The sequence below is a fragment of the Bombina bombina genome, chromosome 7 (genome assembly GCF_027579735.1).
Source record: "Bombina bombina isolate aBomBom1 chromosome 7, aBomBom1.pri, whole genome shotgun sequence".
In the NCBI taxonomy this organism is placed as follows: domain Eukaryota; kingdom Metazoa; phylum Chordata; class Amphibia; order Anura; family Bombinatoridae; genus Bombina; species Bombina bombina.
Genome location: NC_069505.1, coordinates 495,023,194 through 495,039,070, shown reverse-complemented (window position 1 = coordinate 495,039,070; position 15,877 = coordinate 495,023,194). Strand labels below are relative to the sequence as shown.

The 15,877-nt window shown below is 38.1% G+C and overlaps 1 protein-coding gene across 1 annotated transcript in view; it reads right to left on the bottom strand.

Annotated features, from left to right (window-relative positions):
* The window catches only part of LOC128666840 (cytochrome P450 2G1), a 170,898-nt gene that overhangs the window by 146,177 nt on the left and 8,844 nt on the right, over positions 1–15,877 (bottom strand). Inside the window, exons 2-4 of the mRNA XM_053721642.1 lie at positions 10,811–10,973; positions 10,586–10,735; positions 4,328–4,488 (exon numbers count right to left, since the gene is read on the bottom strand). Of these exons, the coding sequence (XP_053577617.1) occupies positions 4,328–4,488; positions 10,586–10,735; positions 10,811–10,973 (474 nt within the window). The remainder of the gene's footprint in view (positions 1–4,327; positions 4,489–10,585; positions 10,736–10,810; positions 10,974–15,877) is intronic.

Sequence of the window (15,877 nt, the reverse complement as noted above, 5' to 3'; positions counted from 1 at the left end):
GGTGGGCGGGCGCGTGCATGGGGAGGGAGCGGGTGAGAACCGCTTACACTACAGAAACTTTTATTATATAATTGTGAGAAAGGATGGATAAAATCCCTGATGAAATTCATCTAAGGGATCTGGGAGGGGGTGGGGGATTGGTCTTGGTGGGGGGGAAACACTGCAGAAAAAAACTAAAATACTGTCTGCCAGTACCCAAGATGGCCCCCAATAAGGCAGAGGGGGAGGGTTAGAGAGCTGTTTTGGGGGCTAAGGGGGGGATCCTACACAGCAGCATATGTAAATATGCTTAAAAAAAGATACCTTTTATTTTAGTACTGGCAGACTTTCTGCCAGTACTTAAGATGGCGGGGACAATTGTGGGGTGGGGGAGGGAAGAGAGCTCTTTGGTAGGGATTAGGGGGTCTGATGTGTCAGGTGGGAAGCTGATCTCTACACTAAAGCTAAAATTAACCCTGCAAGCTCCCTACAAGCTACCTAATTAACCCCTTTACTGCTGGGCATAATTCACGTGTTGTGCACAGTGGCATTTAGCGGCCTTCTAATTACCAAAAAGCAACACCAAAGCCATATATGTCTGCTATTTCTGAACAAAGGGGATCCCAGAGAAGCATTTACAACCATTTGTGCCATAATTGCACAAGCTGTTTGTACATAATTTCAGTGAGAAACCTAAAGTTTGTGAAAAAGTTGACTATTTTTTTTAATTTAATCGCATTTGGCGGTGAAATGGTGGCATGAAGTATACAAAAAGATAACGTGTGTATTAATACACACAACAGGGCGCTGGATAGTAGGTAAAATAAATAAGAACGAGTATATGTGTACACACAGTATAAAGATGTATACTACCAAATTGACACACTAACTATTATAAGTACATGACCATAATGTTTTGCAATAAATAGCAAGGTAACAGTGTTTAAAAATGAATTCAAATAAAGTCCATCAGGCCCATTTATCAAGCTCCGTATGGAGCTTGAAGGGCCGTGTTTCTGGCGAGTCTTCAGACTCGCCAGAAACACAACTTATGAAGCAGCGGTCAAAAGACCGCTGCTCCATAACCCTGTCCGCCTGCTCTGAACAGGCGGACAGGAATCGCCAGACATCAACCCGATCGAATACGATCGGGTTGATTGACAGCTCCCTGCTGGCGGCCGATTGGCCGCGAGTCAGCAGGGGGCGGCGTTGCACCAGCAGCTCTTGTGAGCTGCTGGTGCAATGTTAAATGCGGAGAGCGTATTGCTCTCCGCATTTAGCGAGGTCTTGCGGACCTGATCCGCAGTGTCGGATCAGGTCCGCAAGACCTTTGATAAATGGGCCTGCATATATTGACAATATGCAATAAATAGCAAGGTAACAGTGTTGCAATAAATAGCAAGGTAACAGTGTTAATATGAAATATACCAAAATGGGCCTAGATCAATACTTGGGGTGGTCTACTACACTACACTAAAGCTAAAGTTAACCCTACACGCTCCCTACAAGCTCCCTAATTAACCCCTGCACTGCTGAGCATAATACACGTGTGGTGCACAGTGGCATTTAGCGGCCTTCTAATTACCAAAAAGCAACGTCAATGCCATATATGTCTGCTATTTCTGAACAAAGGGGATCCCAGAGAAAAATTTACAACCATTTATGCCATAATTGTAAAAGCTGTTTGTAAATAATTTCAGTGAGAAACCTAAAGTTTGTGAAAAAATTTGTGAAAAAGTAAACAATTTTTTTTATTTGATAGCATTTGGTGGTGAAATGGTGGCATGAAATATACCATATACCTAGATCAATACTTTAGGGTGTCTTCTAAAAAAAAATATTTACATGTCAATGGATATTCAGGGATTCCTGAAAGATATCAGTGTTCCAATGTAACTAGCGCTAATTTTGAAAAAAAGTGGTTTGGAAATAGCAAAGTGCTACTTATATTTATGGCCCTATAACTTGCAAAAAAAGCAAAGAACATGTAAACATTGGGTATTTCTAAACACTGGACAAAATTTAGAAACTATTTAGCATGAGTGTTTTTTGGTGGTTGTAGATGTGTAACAGATTTTGGGGGTCAAAGATAGAAAAAGTGTGTTTTTTTCCATTTTTTCCTCATATTTTATATATTTTTTTATAGTAAATGATAAGATATGATGAAAATAATGGTATCTTTAGAAAGTCAATTTAATGGCGAGAAAAACGATATATAATATGTGTGGGTACATTAAACGAGTAAGAGGAAAATTACAGCTAAACACAAACACCGCAAAAATGTAAAGATAGCCTTGGTCCCAAACGGACAGAAAATGGAAAAGTGCTGTGGTCATTAAGGGGTTAAAGGGACATCAAAGACAATTTTTTTCTTTCATGAGTTAGATACAGAATGCAATTTTAAACAACTTTCCATTTAACTTATTTAGTCTATTTTGCTTCCTTCTCTTAGTATCTTTTGTTGAAGAAACAGCAACTCTGATCATATCTAGATATGCTTTTTTAAACAAAGGATACCAAAAGAGCAAAACAAATAAGATGATAGAAATAAATGGGAAAGTTGATTAAAATCGCATACTTTCTATAAATCACAAAAGAAAAAAAATGGGTTTCATAGTGGTCCTTTGATAAAAAGCTGTTCCTGATCATATCTAGATATGCTTTTTTTTTACCAAAGGATACCAAGAGAGCATAACAAATAAGATGATAGAAATAAATGGGAAAGTTGATTAAAATCACATACTTTCTATATATCACAAACGAAAAAAAATTGGGTTTCATAGTGGTCCTTTAATAAAAACTAAAAAGTTAAATCAAAGTAAACATAAAAAAAACAGATTGTGTAAAAAAAGCAAATTACATACTTGGAATGGAAAAAAACACACACTTTTTCTAACTTTGACCCCCAAAATCTGTTACATATCTACAACCACCAAAAAACACCCATGCTAAATATTTTCAAAATTTTGTCCTGAGTTTAGAAATACCCAATGTTTGCATGTTCTTTGCTTTTTTTGCAAGTTATAGGGCAATATGTACAAGTATCACTTTTCTATTTCCAAACCTTTTTTTTTTTTCAAATTAGCCATAGTTACATTGTAACACTGATATCTATAAGGAATCCCTGAATAACCCTTCACATGTATATATTTTTTTAGTAGACAACCCAAAGTATTGATCTAGGTCAATTTTGGTATATTTTATGCCACCATTTCAAATAAAAAGAATATCTGTAATTTTTTCACAAACTTTAGGTTTCTCACTGAAATTATTTAGAAACAGCTTGTGCAATTATGGCACAAATGTTTGTAAATGCTTCTCTGGGATCCCCTTTGTTTGGAAATAGCAGACATATAAGGCTTTGGCATTACTTTTCGGTAAGTAGAAGGCCGCTAAATGCCGCTGCGCACCACACTTGTATTATGCCCAGCAGTTAAGGGGTTAATTAGGTAGCTTGTAGGGTTAATTTTAGCTTTAGTGTAGAGATCAGCCTCTCACCTGATACATCCCACCCACTGATCCCTCCCTGACCCCCCTCAAACAGCTCTCTTCCCTCCCCCACCTCACAGTTTGCCAAAAAAGTGTTTTTATATATATATATATATATATATATAATAAAAAAATTCTGTAGTGTAGCTGCCCCCCCTCGATAACCTAACCCCCTCTCCCTCCCAGATCCCTTGCCCAACATTTATTCCCCCTCCCTCTCCCTCCTTCCCATACATTTACAATACATTTATGTAAATAAGGCACGCGCACGCACACACACCCCCACTCCCGCTGCATCGCGCACACTTCTGTGTAACCGGAACTAACCAACAATGGGCCGCCCAACCGCCTCCCTGCTACGGCTCCCACCAACGATCGGCACCATCGATGGCCGATGCAGAAAGAGCCACAGTGTGGCCCTCTCTGCATCGGTGGGTAAAAAAGGGTATTGCAGTGATGCCTCAATATCGAGGCATCACTGCAATACCATAAAAGCATCTGGAAGCAGTCTCCATTGCTTACAGTGCTTGAAACCCCAGAGGACATGTCAGGCACGTTTCTTGGTCCTTAACTGTATTTTTTTTGTAGGACGTACCTGACACATCCTTGGTCGTTAAGGAGATAAACAACTTTCCTATTCACTTCAATAATCTACATGTGCACATTCCTTTTTTATATGCACACTTTCTGAGGCATCAGCTCCTATGGAGCATATGCAAGATTCACCGGATTTATGGCTGTCACATGATGCATTAGGAAGCAAAATATAACTAGATGATCTAAATGAAAGTAGAGACAAGGTAACTGATATACCAAAATGAGAGCAAAACATAAAAGAAATTGTGGGTATGCTCCTTACCAGTCCCCAGGTTGAATTCATGAAACGCAAGATGCTGGTGATATCATTAAGTAATGAGAGAAATTTCTTGTCCGTGTAGTCAAAACGTTGACCAAATACCACTGAGCAGATATTATTTGACACAGCACAGCTTAACAGGAAGGTGGGGTCAAAGGGTGTGCCTAGAAAATATTTCAGAAAATGTTTATTATATTTTAGAAAATAATTTACTGCATTATAATGAAACAAGATAAACATAGATAAAGCTATGACAATGTATCACATATCTACCTACATCCTGTTTTGTATTCAGGGCTGAGGGGCTAGAGGCAGGATTGTCAGGGTATCTGTGAGTAACATTAAATAAACTACAGATGTATCGTAGAATCTAATATATATATATTTTTTTTAGCTAAAACCTAATTTGATGTGAATTGGTCTAATAACAGACCAGCTCCAACCCCCGCTTTTCCCGATTACAATACATCCAAATGAGAACAAAGGGAAAGCATTTGGTCTCATTAGTTCAGGCAGTTATTTCAAAGAGATGTTCACTGTATGGCTGCTGTGTTTAAAGATTTCCTAACCTTTCTTCTATGATATAAAAGGTTATCAGATTATGACCCCTGTAAATAAACACACATGGTTTGTCTGTTGGAAAAAATCTCTTTGAGGCTTAAGTATGTGAGGAAGTTGATTACCCCTGCTGTGTTTGAATACTCGAAGCTCAGACAGACGTCTCAAAGGAAAAATAGCAAGAGTTGATTACCCCTGCTGTGTTGGATACTCATCTGCACTGAGCTAAGCAGAAACACATATTGTATTGTAACTGAAATTCATTTTTAAAATACAAACTTTCAATATTGTATAAAGATATATATGTCCATGGATCTGAGAAATGCATTTCAGGTTTGTAATAAATTGAATGGATAACATATTCTTATATTTTTCAGGCATCTAATAAGTACATATATAATTGGTGTTTTAAATAATATCATATATTTTATACACTCAGCAAGAGATATACAGATATGAAATATTTATATGGGATCGTAATAAATATGAAACCACATCTGATTGCTGATCTCAAGGTATGTATGTGATATTAAGATGATAACTGAGAAAGTAATTGAGTCCATGATGAAGGTATTATAATCCTTTTAAATCTTTCCATAGAAAATATGTTTTTTAAACGCATTTTTAAGATATTATATTCATGCCTAGTCTTGAAATACTCAGAATAAAAATGTATTAAATGGCACTTTATGGTCCCATCTATATTAAAATTGTAAGTGATGGATACTGGAAATTAAAGTATTTGATAAACATTTTAAAAGTTAGATAATTAAGCTGTTAGCAATATTGATAATGAGACCGCATTTCTGGTTGTTTGCTGCCCCCTAGGGGATTAAAACTGGAATGACAGCCAAACGAATTGACTGTTTAAAACATGTTACCAGTAGGCCAATCAAATGTTTCAGCTCGAAGGGCCAATCAGTGCTCAGCTCCATTAGGGCCAATCCAAAGACAAGCACCGTGGGGCGTAACCAAAAATGTTCACTGATGATTAGAATAAAAAAGGGTGGGAATTATCACGTGATATAACTTCATGCAAGAGGATAGAAGAGATCTCTCTTTGTTTGCTGAAATCTTGACTGATAACTTTGTTGCCATTTTGGGACACAGTCACTTTAAGCAAAATCTGGGACTAACTTCCTTATCCATATTGCAATACCTTTCTTCATATGAGGTGACCTGAATCTATTTGAAAAAGCTGGAATATTAAATTGGCTCATGTGTTGATGTATGACAAGGACTATAATTTGATATATATATCCCCCAGTCATTCTTTGCCTTTCGTTACAGGAGGTTGGCAGAGAAGTGCCATGAAGATTCGGAGTAGTCTCTTATGGAGCGTAGTACTCTTCGAAATGGGACTGGAGTTTTAAGTAGTCCTGTCAGCCTCTTAGTGAGAGCATGGGTGAATATTAGAGTCCAGAGATGCAGGGAGAGTCTTTCTGCGAACCCATCCCAACTCAGTTTAACAGCTCCATTAGCAATCAGCGTTGACGAGTTTCACTGCCTGCTTTTCTTCTCTCAAGTCCATGTCAGGAGCGATGCTACTACCTGTCACACTTGAAGGGCCGTGTTCATTTTCCACAGCGTTGATTCTGGTAAGATCGTTTCATTTATATACATATGTGATAACGCAAGAAGACAGGGTCACAGTGTGGCTCCTTTATCTATATAGAATCTAGGGTAATACCCTCAGAAGGGGGTTATTGAACAGGGGGGATTTTTTTATGCATAATATTGTTTATTGTGTATTGTCAGTGTGGAACAGTCAGTTCATTAGTGAGAGATTGAGGCAGGCTTTTTTGGCGCATCTCTTGAGTGCAGGGGCGGTCCTGCATGGCACTTCATGTGAATGGGTGTGGCCTCTGTAACTTCCTCTTTCTCGACCTGCGTTCGGAAGAGACAAAAGTTTTTTCTTGTAGTCCGGGTTATAGGAGGTGGTGAGTGCCCCGGCCATTGGGATATAAAGGTGATATTTATTTTTGATCAAGTCCATAATAAAGGCGCAAGCTATGGAGGACTCTGATATATTATATATTAGACGATACTCCCTCTTTATCTAAATCTATTAACTGTGTATATTGTGAGCAGGTTCCAGTTGAGCCGCCTACGCATCTGTTTCACATGTTTTGACAATATTGCTATAAAAAAGAATAAAGTATTTAGTGCGACTGAGCCGTCCACCTCTGAGGGTTCTCCGCCCCGTGAGGTGCGTTCCCTACTGTCATCTCCGTTTACACAAGCAGTTCCCTAGGGCACTACTAATCCTGCGGGAGGGGCTCTTTGGCCTCCAGACTTCGCCGATCAGTTATAGACGGTGGTTTCTGCGGCCATTAATGCGATGCCTCGCCCTTCTAAGCGCAAGCAGAAGGTACGGCACAGCTATCCGTCTCAGGGGATCTTCGACTCTACTGGATGTCTCAGATCGATTATCCGCTGAGGAGGATATCTCAGAGTTATTGAAGGATGTCGATTCTGGGTCAGAATCAGCTACTTCTAGGCCTCCGTCCGCAGAGGAACCCGATTTTAAATTTAAGATGGAGCATTTGCGCTTTCTGCTGAAAGAGGTGCTTGCTAATTTGGAGGTCCCAGAACCAAAGCTACCGGAGGAACCTTCAATCCCTAAACTGGATAGGGTTTACAAGGACAGGGTAGTTTCCCAGGCCTTCCTGGTTCTAGTCAATATGGCTAACATTTTTAAGAATGAATGGTAGAAACTTGGTTCATCCTTTTCCCCCTCTTCTTCTTTTAAAAAACTTTTCCCCTGTTCCGGATGCGCAACTTGAACGGTGGGGAACCGTCCCTAAGGAGGATGGTGCTATCTCCATGCTCGCTAAGAGAACGATATCGCTAGAGGATTGCATGCTAACATGCAGATCATTTGCCTGAATGCTAAGACATCAGGTTTTTCTGTTTTAGCCCGCAGGGCTCTGTGGCTAAAGTCGTGGTCTGCTGACATAACTTCCAAGTCTCGCTTACTTTTTCTCCCATTCAAGGGAAACAAAGGGCCTGGATTCTATCATATCTACGGTCACGGGTGGCAAGGGTGCCTCAGGATAAGAAGGCCAAACCTAAGGGATCTACTTTTCGTCCCTTTCGTGTGGACAAGTTTTAGCGCCAGCAGCCTGCCGCAAAGTCTGAGCAATCCAAGGGATCTTGGAAACCAGCTAAGTCTTGGAACAAGTCCAAGCAGAACAAGAAGCCTGCAGAGTCAAAGTCGGCATGAAGGGGCGGCCCCCGATCCGTCCTCTAATCAGGTAGGGGGCAGACTATCTCTTTTTGTGGAGGCCTGTAGAAGAGACGTTATAGACCCTTGGGTTCTGGAGGTCGTAGCCCAGGGTTACAGGATAGTTTCAAGACATATCCGCCCCGGGGAAAATTCCTCCTGTCAAACATATCTTCAAGACTAGAAAAGAGAGACGCATTCCTGGGGTGTGTGAGGGATCTCTCTGGGTATTTGTCCCAGTTCCTCCGGCAGTAAGAGGTCCTGGGGTATTATTCAAACCTTTTTGTGGTCCCAAAGGAAAGTCCTATTTTTACTGGCTATTGTATCAGCACGCAGAGTCTCTGAGCTGGCGGCCTTGTAATGTGAGCCTCCCTACTTGGTTTTTCATGCTGATAAGGCTGTTCTGCACACTGGATTGAGATTCCTTCCCATGGTGGTGTTGAGTCGTAACATCAATCAGGAAATAGTAGTTCCTTCTTTGTGTCCTAACTCTTCTTCTTCGATGGAGAGGTAACTTCATAATTTGGACGTGGTCCGGGCGTTGAAGTTTTATCTTCAGGCCACAAAGGAGTTCAGACAGACATCGTCTTTATTTGTTGTGTATTCAGGGGGCAAAGGGCCTCTGCCACTTTTCTATCATTCTGGTTGAGGAGTATGATCCGTCTGGCATATGAGACAGCGGGACACAAGCCTCCTCAGAGGATTACGGCTCACTCGACTAGAGCTGTAGCCTCTTCTTGGGCCTTTAAGAATGAGGCTTCTATGGAGCAGATTTGCAAGGCAACTACTTGGTCCTCTTTACAAAATTCTAATTTTAAACAGAAAAAGCAGTCATAATCAATATTGAATTATCGATCAAATATGCTTTGGTTGCGTATCTTTTCTTCTGTGAGGGTCACTGAAAGTCTCTTCAAATTCTCCCACCTCCTCCTATTGCTTGTGGTAAGCCTGTTCTCTAGTACGTTTCATTTAGATTTGGATGTCATATCACTTACTACTATATTATTTTTATTAATTCAATCTACAGATAATCTTCAGTGTTGCCATACAATGTTTTTGCACAGAATTTCTGATGAATTTGATTGAGGGTTATGGAGTATGTCCCTACAGGGTGACACTGGCAGGAGGAGCTATGAGACATGTAGTTTGTCTCTTACTTGACAGAGTGAAACAGATGCACAGACAGTATAGAGGTATGGAACATATTGTATGCCCCTCCCCCTTCAGGATGGCACTATGGGATACTATTGTATGCCTCTCTCCTTCATGGTAATAGAGCAACAAAGATGGAAAGTAGCATTGGTACAAGACAGAAAGCTGTGATATATAAAATATATTCTCCTTATAGGGGGACGCAGTGACAGACAGGAGGAAGCTATAACATGGAATCTGTCCCTACCCCTACAGAGTGACATATTAATAGGGTGGAGCTATGGAGTGTGTCCCTCCCTGGCAGAGCAATACAGTAAGACAGACAGGAGGGAGATATGATGTGTAGAAGCTGCCCTGCCCCTGCAAGGTGACAGTGTCACAGAATCATAGAAGCCATGGGACATGGAGAATGTCTTTTCTGTACAGGGTGACACCATGACCAAGACAAAATTGAATTTTAACTCATGGGGTTAGATTTATTAAATGTCGGACTGATATGATCCACTGTCCGCCCGACATCGCTAAATGTCAATGTCGCTAAATGCAATGCTGCTCCCTGCACATTAGTGGCTAATCGGGTTCTAGCAGGGGTGTCAATCATCCCGATTGTATGTGATCGGGATGATTGCTGTCCGTCACCTCAGAGGTGGCGGATGAGTTAAAGAGCAGCGGTCTTACGACTGCTGCTTCTTAACTTTTGCTTCCAGCGAGCCTGAAGGCTCGCACAGAAACAGCTGCATTCGTAGCTTAAAGGGACAGTAAAAGTTCAGAATAATGTTATATAATTCTGCACACAGTGCAGAATTATATAACATTATTTAAGCCGTAACTTTAAAAATGTAAAAGTATTTTCAGAATTTTCATTGAACGTTGGACTCCGCTCCAGGATCTACTGAGCTTGTCTTGAATATCCAAAGTGCTTCACGGGCTTGCTGGTTAGTCACAGCACGCCCGGTTGCGCTGTTGGAATAAATGTAGCTCGCTCCCGCTACTAGACCAGAGCGGGAGCGAGCTACATGTATTCCAATAGCGCAACCGGACGTGCTGTGAATAACCAGCAAGCCTGTGAAGCGCTTTGGATATTCAAGACCCGCTCAGTAGATCCTGGAGCGGAGTCCAACGTTCAATGAAAATTCTGAAAATACTTTTACATTTTTCAAGTTACCGCTTAAATAATGTTATATAATTCTGCACTATGTGCAGAATTATATAACATTATTCTGAACCTTTACTGTCCCTTTAATAAATCTGCGCCATGGAGTCATTTCTGCAGAGTGACATATTGTTTATCCTTTATTCAGAGTAATCTAATGAACTGAACACACCTTGCATTTTTCCAAGTTTCTCCACTAAATACTGTGCTTCCTCCTGGATTCTCTCTTCAAGGTTCCTTTTCCCCAAACCAAAATTTCTTAAAGTAGTTAGTGAGAACCGTCGAAGTGTCCTCCATCGTTCGCCACTACTACCTGTGAGACCTGAAGAACAAACTCATCATTGAGAATAATAACAGCTATTGAACTTTTTTTCAGAAAACTAATGTCATAACTTACCAAAGCCTTTGTTTATATGGTCAGCCAATGGCATCTTCCCACGGTTAACAAAGAATTCTCCATTGTCGATTAGTGCTTCTTTTACTACTTCATAACCACACAAAACCACTACTGGATTTGATCCAAAATATACAGTGTATACAGGTCCATAAGTCTCTCTGAGCTAAAAAAATAAGTTTACAATTAGTCAGGAGAAAAACAAGATATATGAATGTAGTTGAAAAATCTCAAATGTACAAATTAATTTCTGAGGAGGTACAATATTATCAAAATATAAACCTGCAAATAATTTTTAAAAATTAGAGAGGCTTAATAGAATGGAGAATTTGGAGACCCGAGTGCATGGAAATTTCAGCCTGGAATGTTTCAACTTTGGGACTTAATATCCATAAATAGATGATCCAGAAATAAATTGATATAGGCAGATGTTATTTGTACAGGATCATAATAAAAGTAATAATAATAAAAAAGGAACTCTCCATTGTCGACTAGTGCCTCTTTTTATTACCTCATACTTGCACGTAATCCCTACTAGATGTAATCCAAAATTCACAATGTATATAGATTCATAATTCAGTTAAAAAATAAGTAACATTTTTTTTTTTTTTTTTAAATCCATCTTTATCTTATGCCAATTTGTACAAAGGAGAGACACAAAATGAAACAGTATATCAATAAAGATTCACAGGGGAGAGTTCAAATGAAGGTTCAATAAATCAGTACCAGAATTTCAATGAAAATAGTCAGTAGAACAAAAAGACACATGAAAATATCTATTAATTAATTTCTGAGGGAGGTAAAATCTTACAAAAATATAAACCTACAAAAATTTCATGAACTTGAGAAACTATAAATATTTGATAGAAAGGAGAATATATAGACCCATTAGTACATGGAAATTCTAGGCATGAAATATTTCAACTTTAGGGCTGCATATGCATGAACATAGGGTCCAAGAAGAGATGAATATAGGCAAATGTCATGTGTGCCTCTGCTTGTGCACAGAAACAAAATTATAATACAAAAATACTGAACATGTGCGGGTATATATACGTATATGATGGGCTGATGGCTGTCACATGGTAAGGGGGCAGGAAAATTAAAGGAAACTTTAAATTAATTATAAAACAAAAGTGCTATAGTGTTGTCATTTTATTATGCATTTGTCAAATCTAATTGTGTATTAAGTGCATTAAAAAAGACAATGCAATAACAGTTTGAATTATAATTGAGCACTAGATTTTTTTTCTGTCAAATTTCAAAAATGTCTTAAATTTGCCAGCTCCCTGTATCATGTGACAGCCATCAGCCAGTATAAAGTAAGTATAAACTGTGACCTCTTGCACATGGAAGTATATTAGAAAGTGTCTTAGAGGGACATAAAACTTGTTGGGATAGAGACAAAATGTAATAATATGTACTTTAATTACCTTACCTGCAAATGTATACTGCAGTGCCTCGCCATTAACCCTTTCTTTTAAGTTTCCGAATTGTACAGCTCTAACTCCCCCCACACAATTCCTTTTATGGCTGCATCTATATCCACCTTTGATTTGGTAGAATACAAGACTTTAACACTCATCTGCTGGAGCACGCCTAGAAGCAAATAAGCTGCTGTGAAATGCAATGCCTGTGTTTCTGATGCTAAACACTGATAAGGGGGGTGGATCAGACGATTCCAGACAGCATGGCTATGTTACTAATTTTGCTTATTTTTTAATATTATTTTAAAATACTTGCTAGCAATTTTTAAACATTTTTTATGCAAACTATTTCTACTTAATTATATGAACAGATCTCAACATGTTTTATGGCACTTTTAAGTTCCGCTCATATTACAAGTTGAAAGTAATTTCCGAATGAATGAGCACAGTCACAATTTATGTAAGAATGATTACTGCAACCTCAGAGTTCTGGTTAACAGTTACTTTCGACAAAAAAGTGTCACAAAACAAATAAAAAATACATGTAAAAGTACAATTACACTCATATATTTTAATATTTTTTATTAGTGTTATTATATCATTCAAAAGTTATAAGGGCTGAAAAAATGAGGTCTCAGCTGTTAGATATACATACATATACATGTATAAAGATGTATATGTATGTGTGTATGTATGCATATATATATGTGTGTGTGTGTGTGTGTGTGTTTATATGTGTGCATTTATGTGTTTATATATGTATTTACACATATAAACACCTAAATACATATGTATACATATATATATATATATATATATATATGTGTGTGTGTGCTTTGGAGCCCTTCGCAGTCAAGTAGCTCAAAACATGAAAAATCATATTTATGCAAGTATAGCTATATATTTTATAATAAAAACATTATATATATATATATATATATATATATATATATATATATATATATATTAAAGATACACAGGTCTTTTCAACATTACAAATTTTCTTTATTCGTATTCAATTAATTTACAAGTCGACGTTTCAGCTGATACAGACAGCCTTTTTCAAGACAATCTTAGCGTGTAAGCGATATGGCTTCTCATGCCACTATTCAGGATGTGAGGAATATATATGTATTTATTTATGAATAAATAGAAACATATTCTGCTATGTGAAGAAAATTGGAACGTGAAATATTAATATTTCATGCCGTCAGCACACTTGAGAAAATGGTGAAGGTTGCATGACTTGTTGGGTGTTATTCCCCCCCCACACACACTTTTCATGCCCTATGGGGGAATACATTAATGCGGTCACAATATTACAAATTTGGCTGTTTGTGCGCTTTGGGTTATTGCTCGTTTGAAAACCTGACGCGCAAAAAAAGCTTACTTCTAGCGAAGTTAAAGCGTGAGCTGGAGTGATAAATAGCACTCCACTCAGATAGCCCTTAGTAATAAATTCACTATTCAAAAATGTGTTAATATGATGGATAAGCTTGATGAAGTGATAGCAGCTTTTTAGTCCTGCTATATGTTATTTAGTAGGAGTCTTAAATTACCATGTTTAGGCATCTAGGGCAGGAACAGCAAGCCTTGCACTGAATATGTGAGCACCGTAACTCCCTGAAAATAGTAACTAACACCTAATGCATGCGCAATATCTATCTACCTCCTCAAAAATAACTAACACCTAACACATGAGCAATATCTATCTACCTGTCAACCACAATCCCCACCACAATAACTAATTAACTGAATTAACCCCTAATCAGCCAACCCCCACATCGCAATAAACCTAATAAATGTATTAACCCCTAATCTGCCATTAACCCACATCACAATAAACGTAATAAATTTATTAACCCCTAATACACCATTAACCCACATCACAATAAACTTAATGAAACTATTAAACCCTAATCCGCCATTAACCCACAACGCAATAATCCTAATAAATCTATTAATCCCTAATCCGCCAAATCCCCACAACGCAAATAACTAAATTACTAAATCTTCTAACCTAACACCCTCTAAACTAACCCTAATTACCTAAATTAAAAAACACTAAGTTACAATTAAAATAAAAAAGCTAACATTACTTAAAAATAAAAAATTGAATTAATCTATTATTACAAAAAATAAAAAAGTCTAAGATTACATGAAATAATAAACAAAATTATCCAAAATAAAAAAATGAAACCTAATCCCTATAAAAATAAATAAGACCCCCAAAATAAAAACACCCCCAATCTAATGCTAAATTACCAATAGCCCTTAAAAGGGTTTTTTGTAGGGCATTGCCCTAAGTTAAACAGCTCTTTTACCTTAAAAAATACTATGGACTCGATAATTGAAAGCTCTCGGGGCTGGCGAGATTATTAAAGAATGCTCGCCAGTAATATTTCCCTGGTGGAATGATCTAAGGCCACTTTTTACCCTGACAAAGGGTGTCTCGCTAAGGGACGTATACTGCATTTACCTTAAAAAATACTAAGTTCCCCTCTAACAGTAAAACCTATTCTAACATATGCCTGTCTGATATGACTGTCCCTTTAAGATTGCCTTCGCTGCTACTGACAATCATAGTGTTTGGGGAGTATCTGCATTCAACTTACCTGCCTAATTAATCATTCATGCACCCAATTCCCTCAGCCTCTTTTTTAACCATCTCAGGCCTAATTGCATTAGCTTTAAAGTTTTGTTCCAGGACAACAGAGGTATGTAACTGTTCCTGCATGGATTGTACCAGCATATTCAAACTACAGCCTTTCCTTTTAGCTATGCTTAAAATCATCTAATCGCAAGTATCCATATAAATCCATTTTGTTTCCTGGACAGTGCTACTTAACAAACTCTGAACTTATTCTAAATTATAAGTATGCATTTGGTTATAATCACTCTCTAATTACTACAACAGCATCTTACTTAGAACTTTATAACTATTCTATGCTACAAGTTTTCATAGCTGAAATATCCTCCAATTATGTTAATATATTCAAAACTCAGCATCTATGTGTTCAGTTAAACAGCTTTCCTGTGATTCTCCAATATATGCACAAAACAGTATTTAATGCCTTAAACTTGCAACTTGTCTATCACCTGTGCTGCTCTGCTTATTACTGACATACAGCTCTATATAATATTATGTACTGTGAACCTGCAACAAACCTTTGCATCTATGAGTCAATCTTCTACCAGTTTCCTCTGAAACCTGAACATCTTACATTGCTATATTTTTCACTCATGAATCCTGCAGCTACTCCTATTAACTATAAGTCACAGTATCAATTTATGTTTCCATTGAAGCCAGAATATATTGTATACATATGTTTCACTCTCCATGAATTCTACAATAACTTCTTGCAAAGAGGGCAAGTACCTGAGCACTCAAGGGTCAAAATAAGAGTAAAAAATCCTTTATTGAAAAATAATTTAAAAATGCATAAATATGCAAGTGAACAAGGATGGCTGTCCTGACGCGTTTTGCGCCCCCTAGTGGCGCTTAGTCATAGGAATAGGTGCTCAAAGTGTCAGCTAGAACTTAAAGGGATGTCTATCTAATCAGAGCCCTGAATCAGGGCACCCATGGGAGCAACTCCACCAAGCCCCTGCCGGCACTTTCAAGTGATAAAACAACATTACA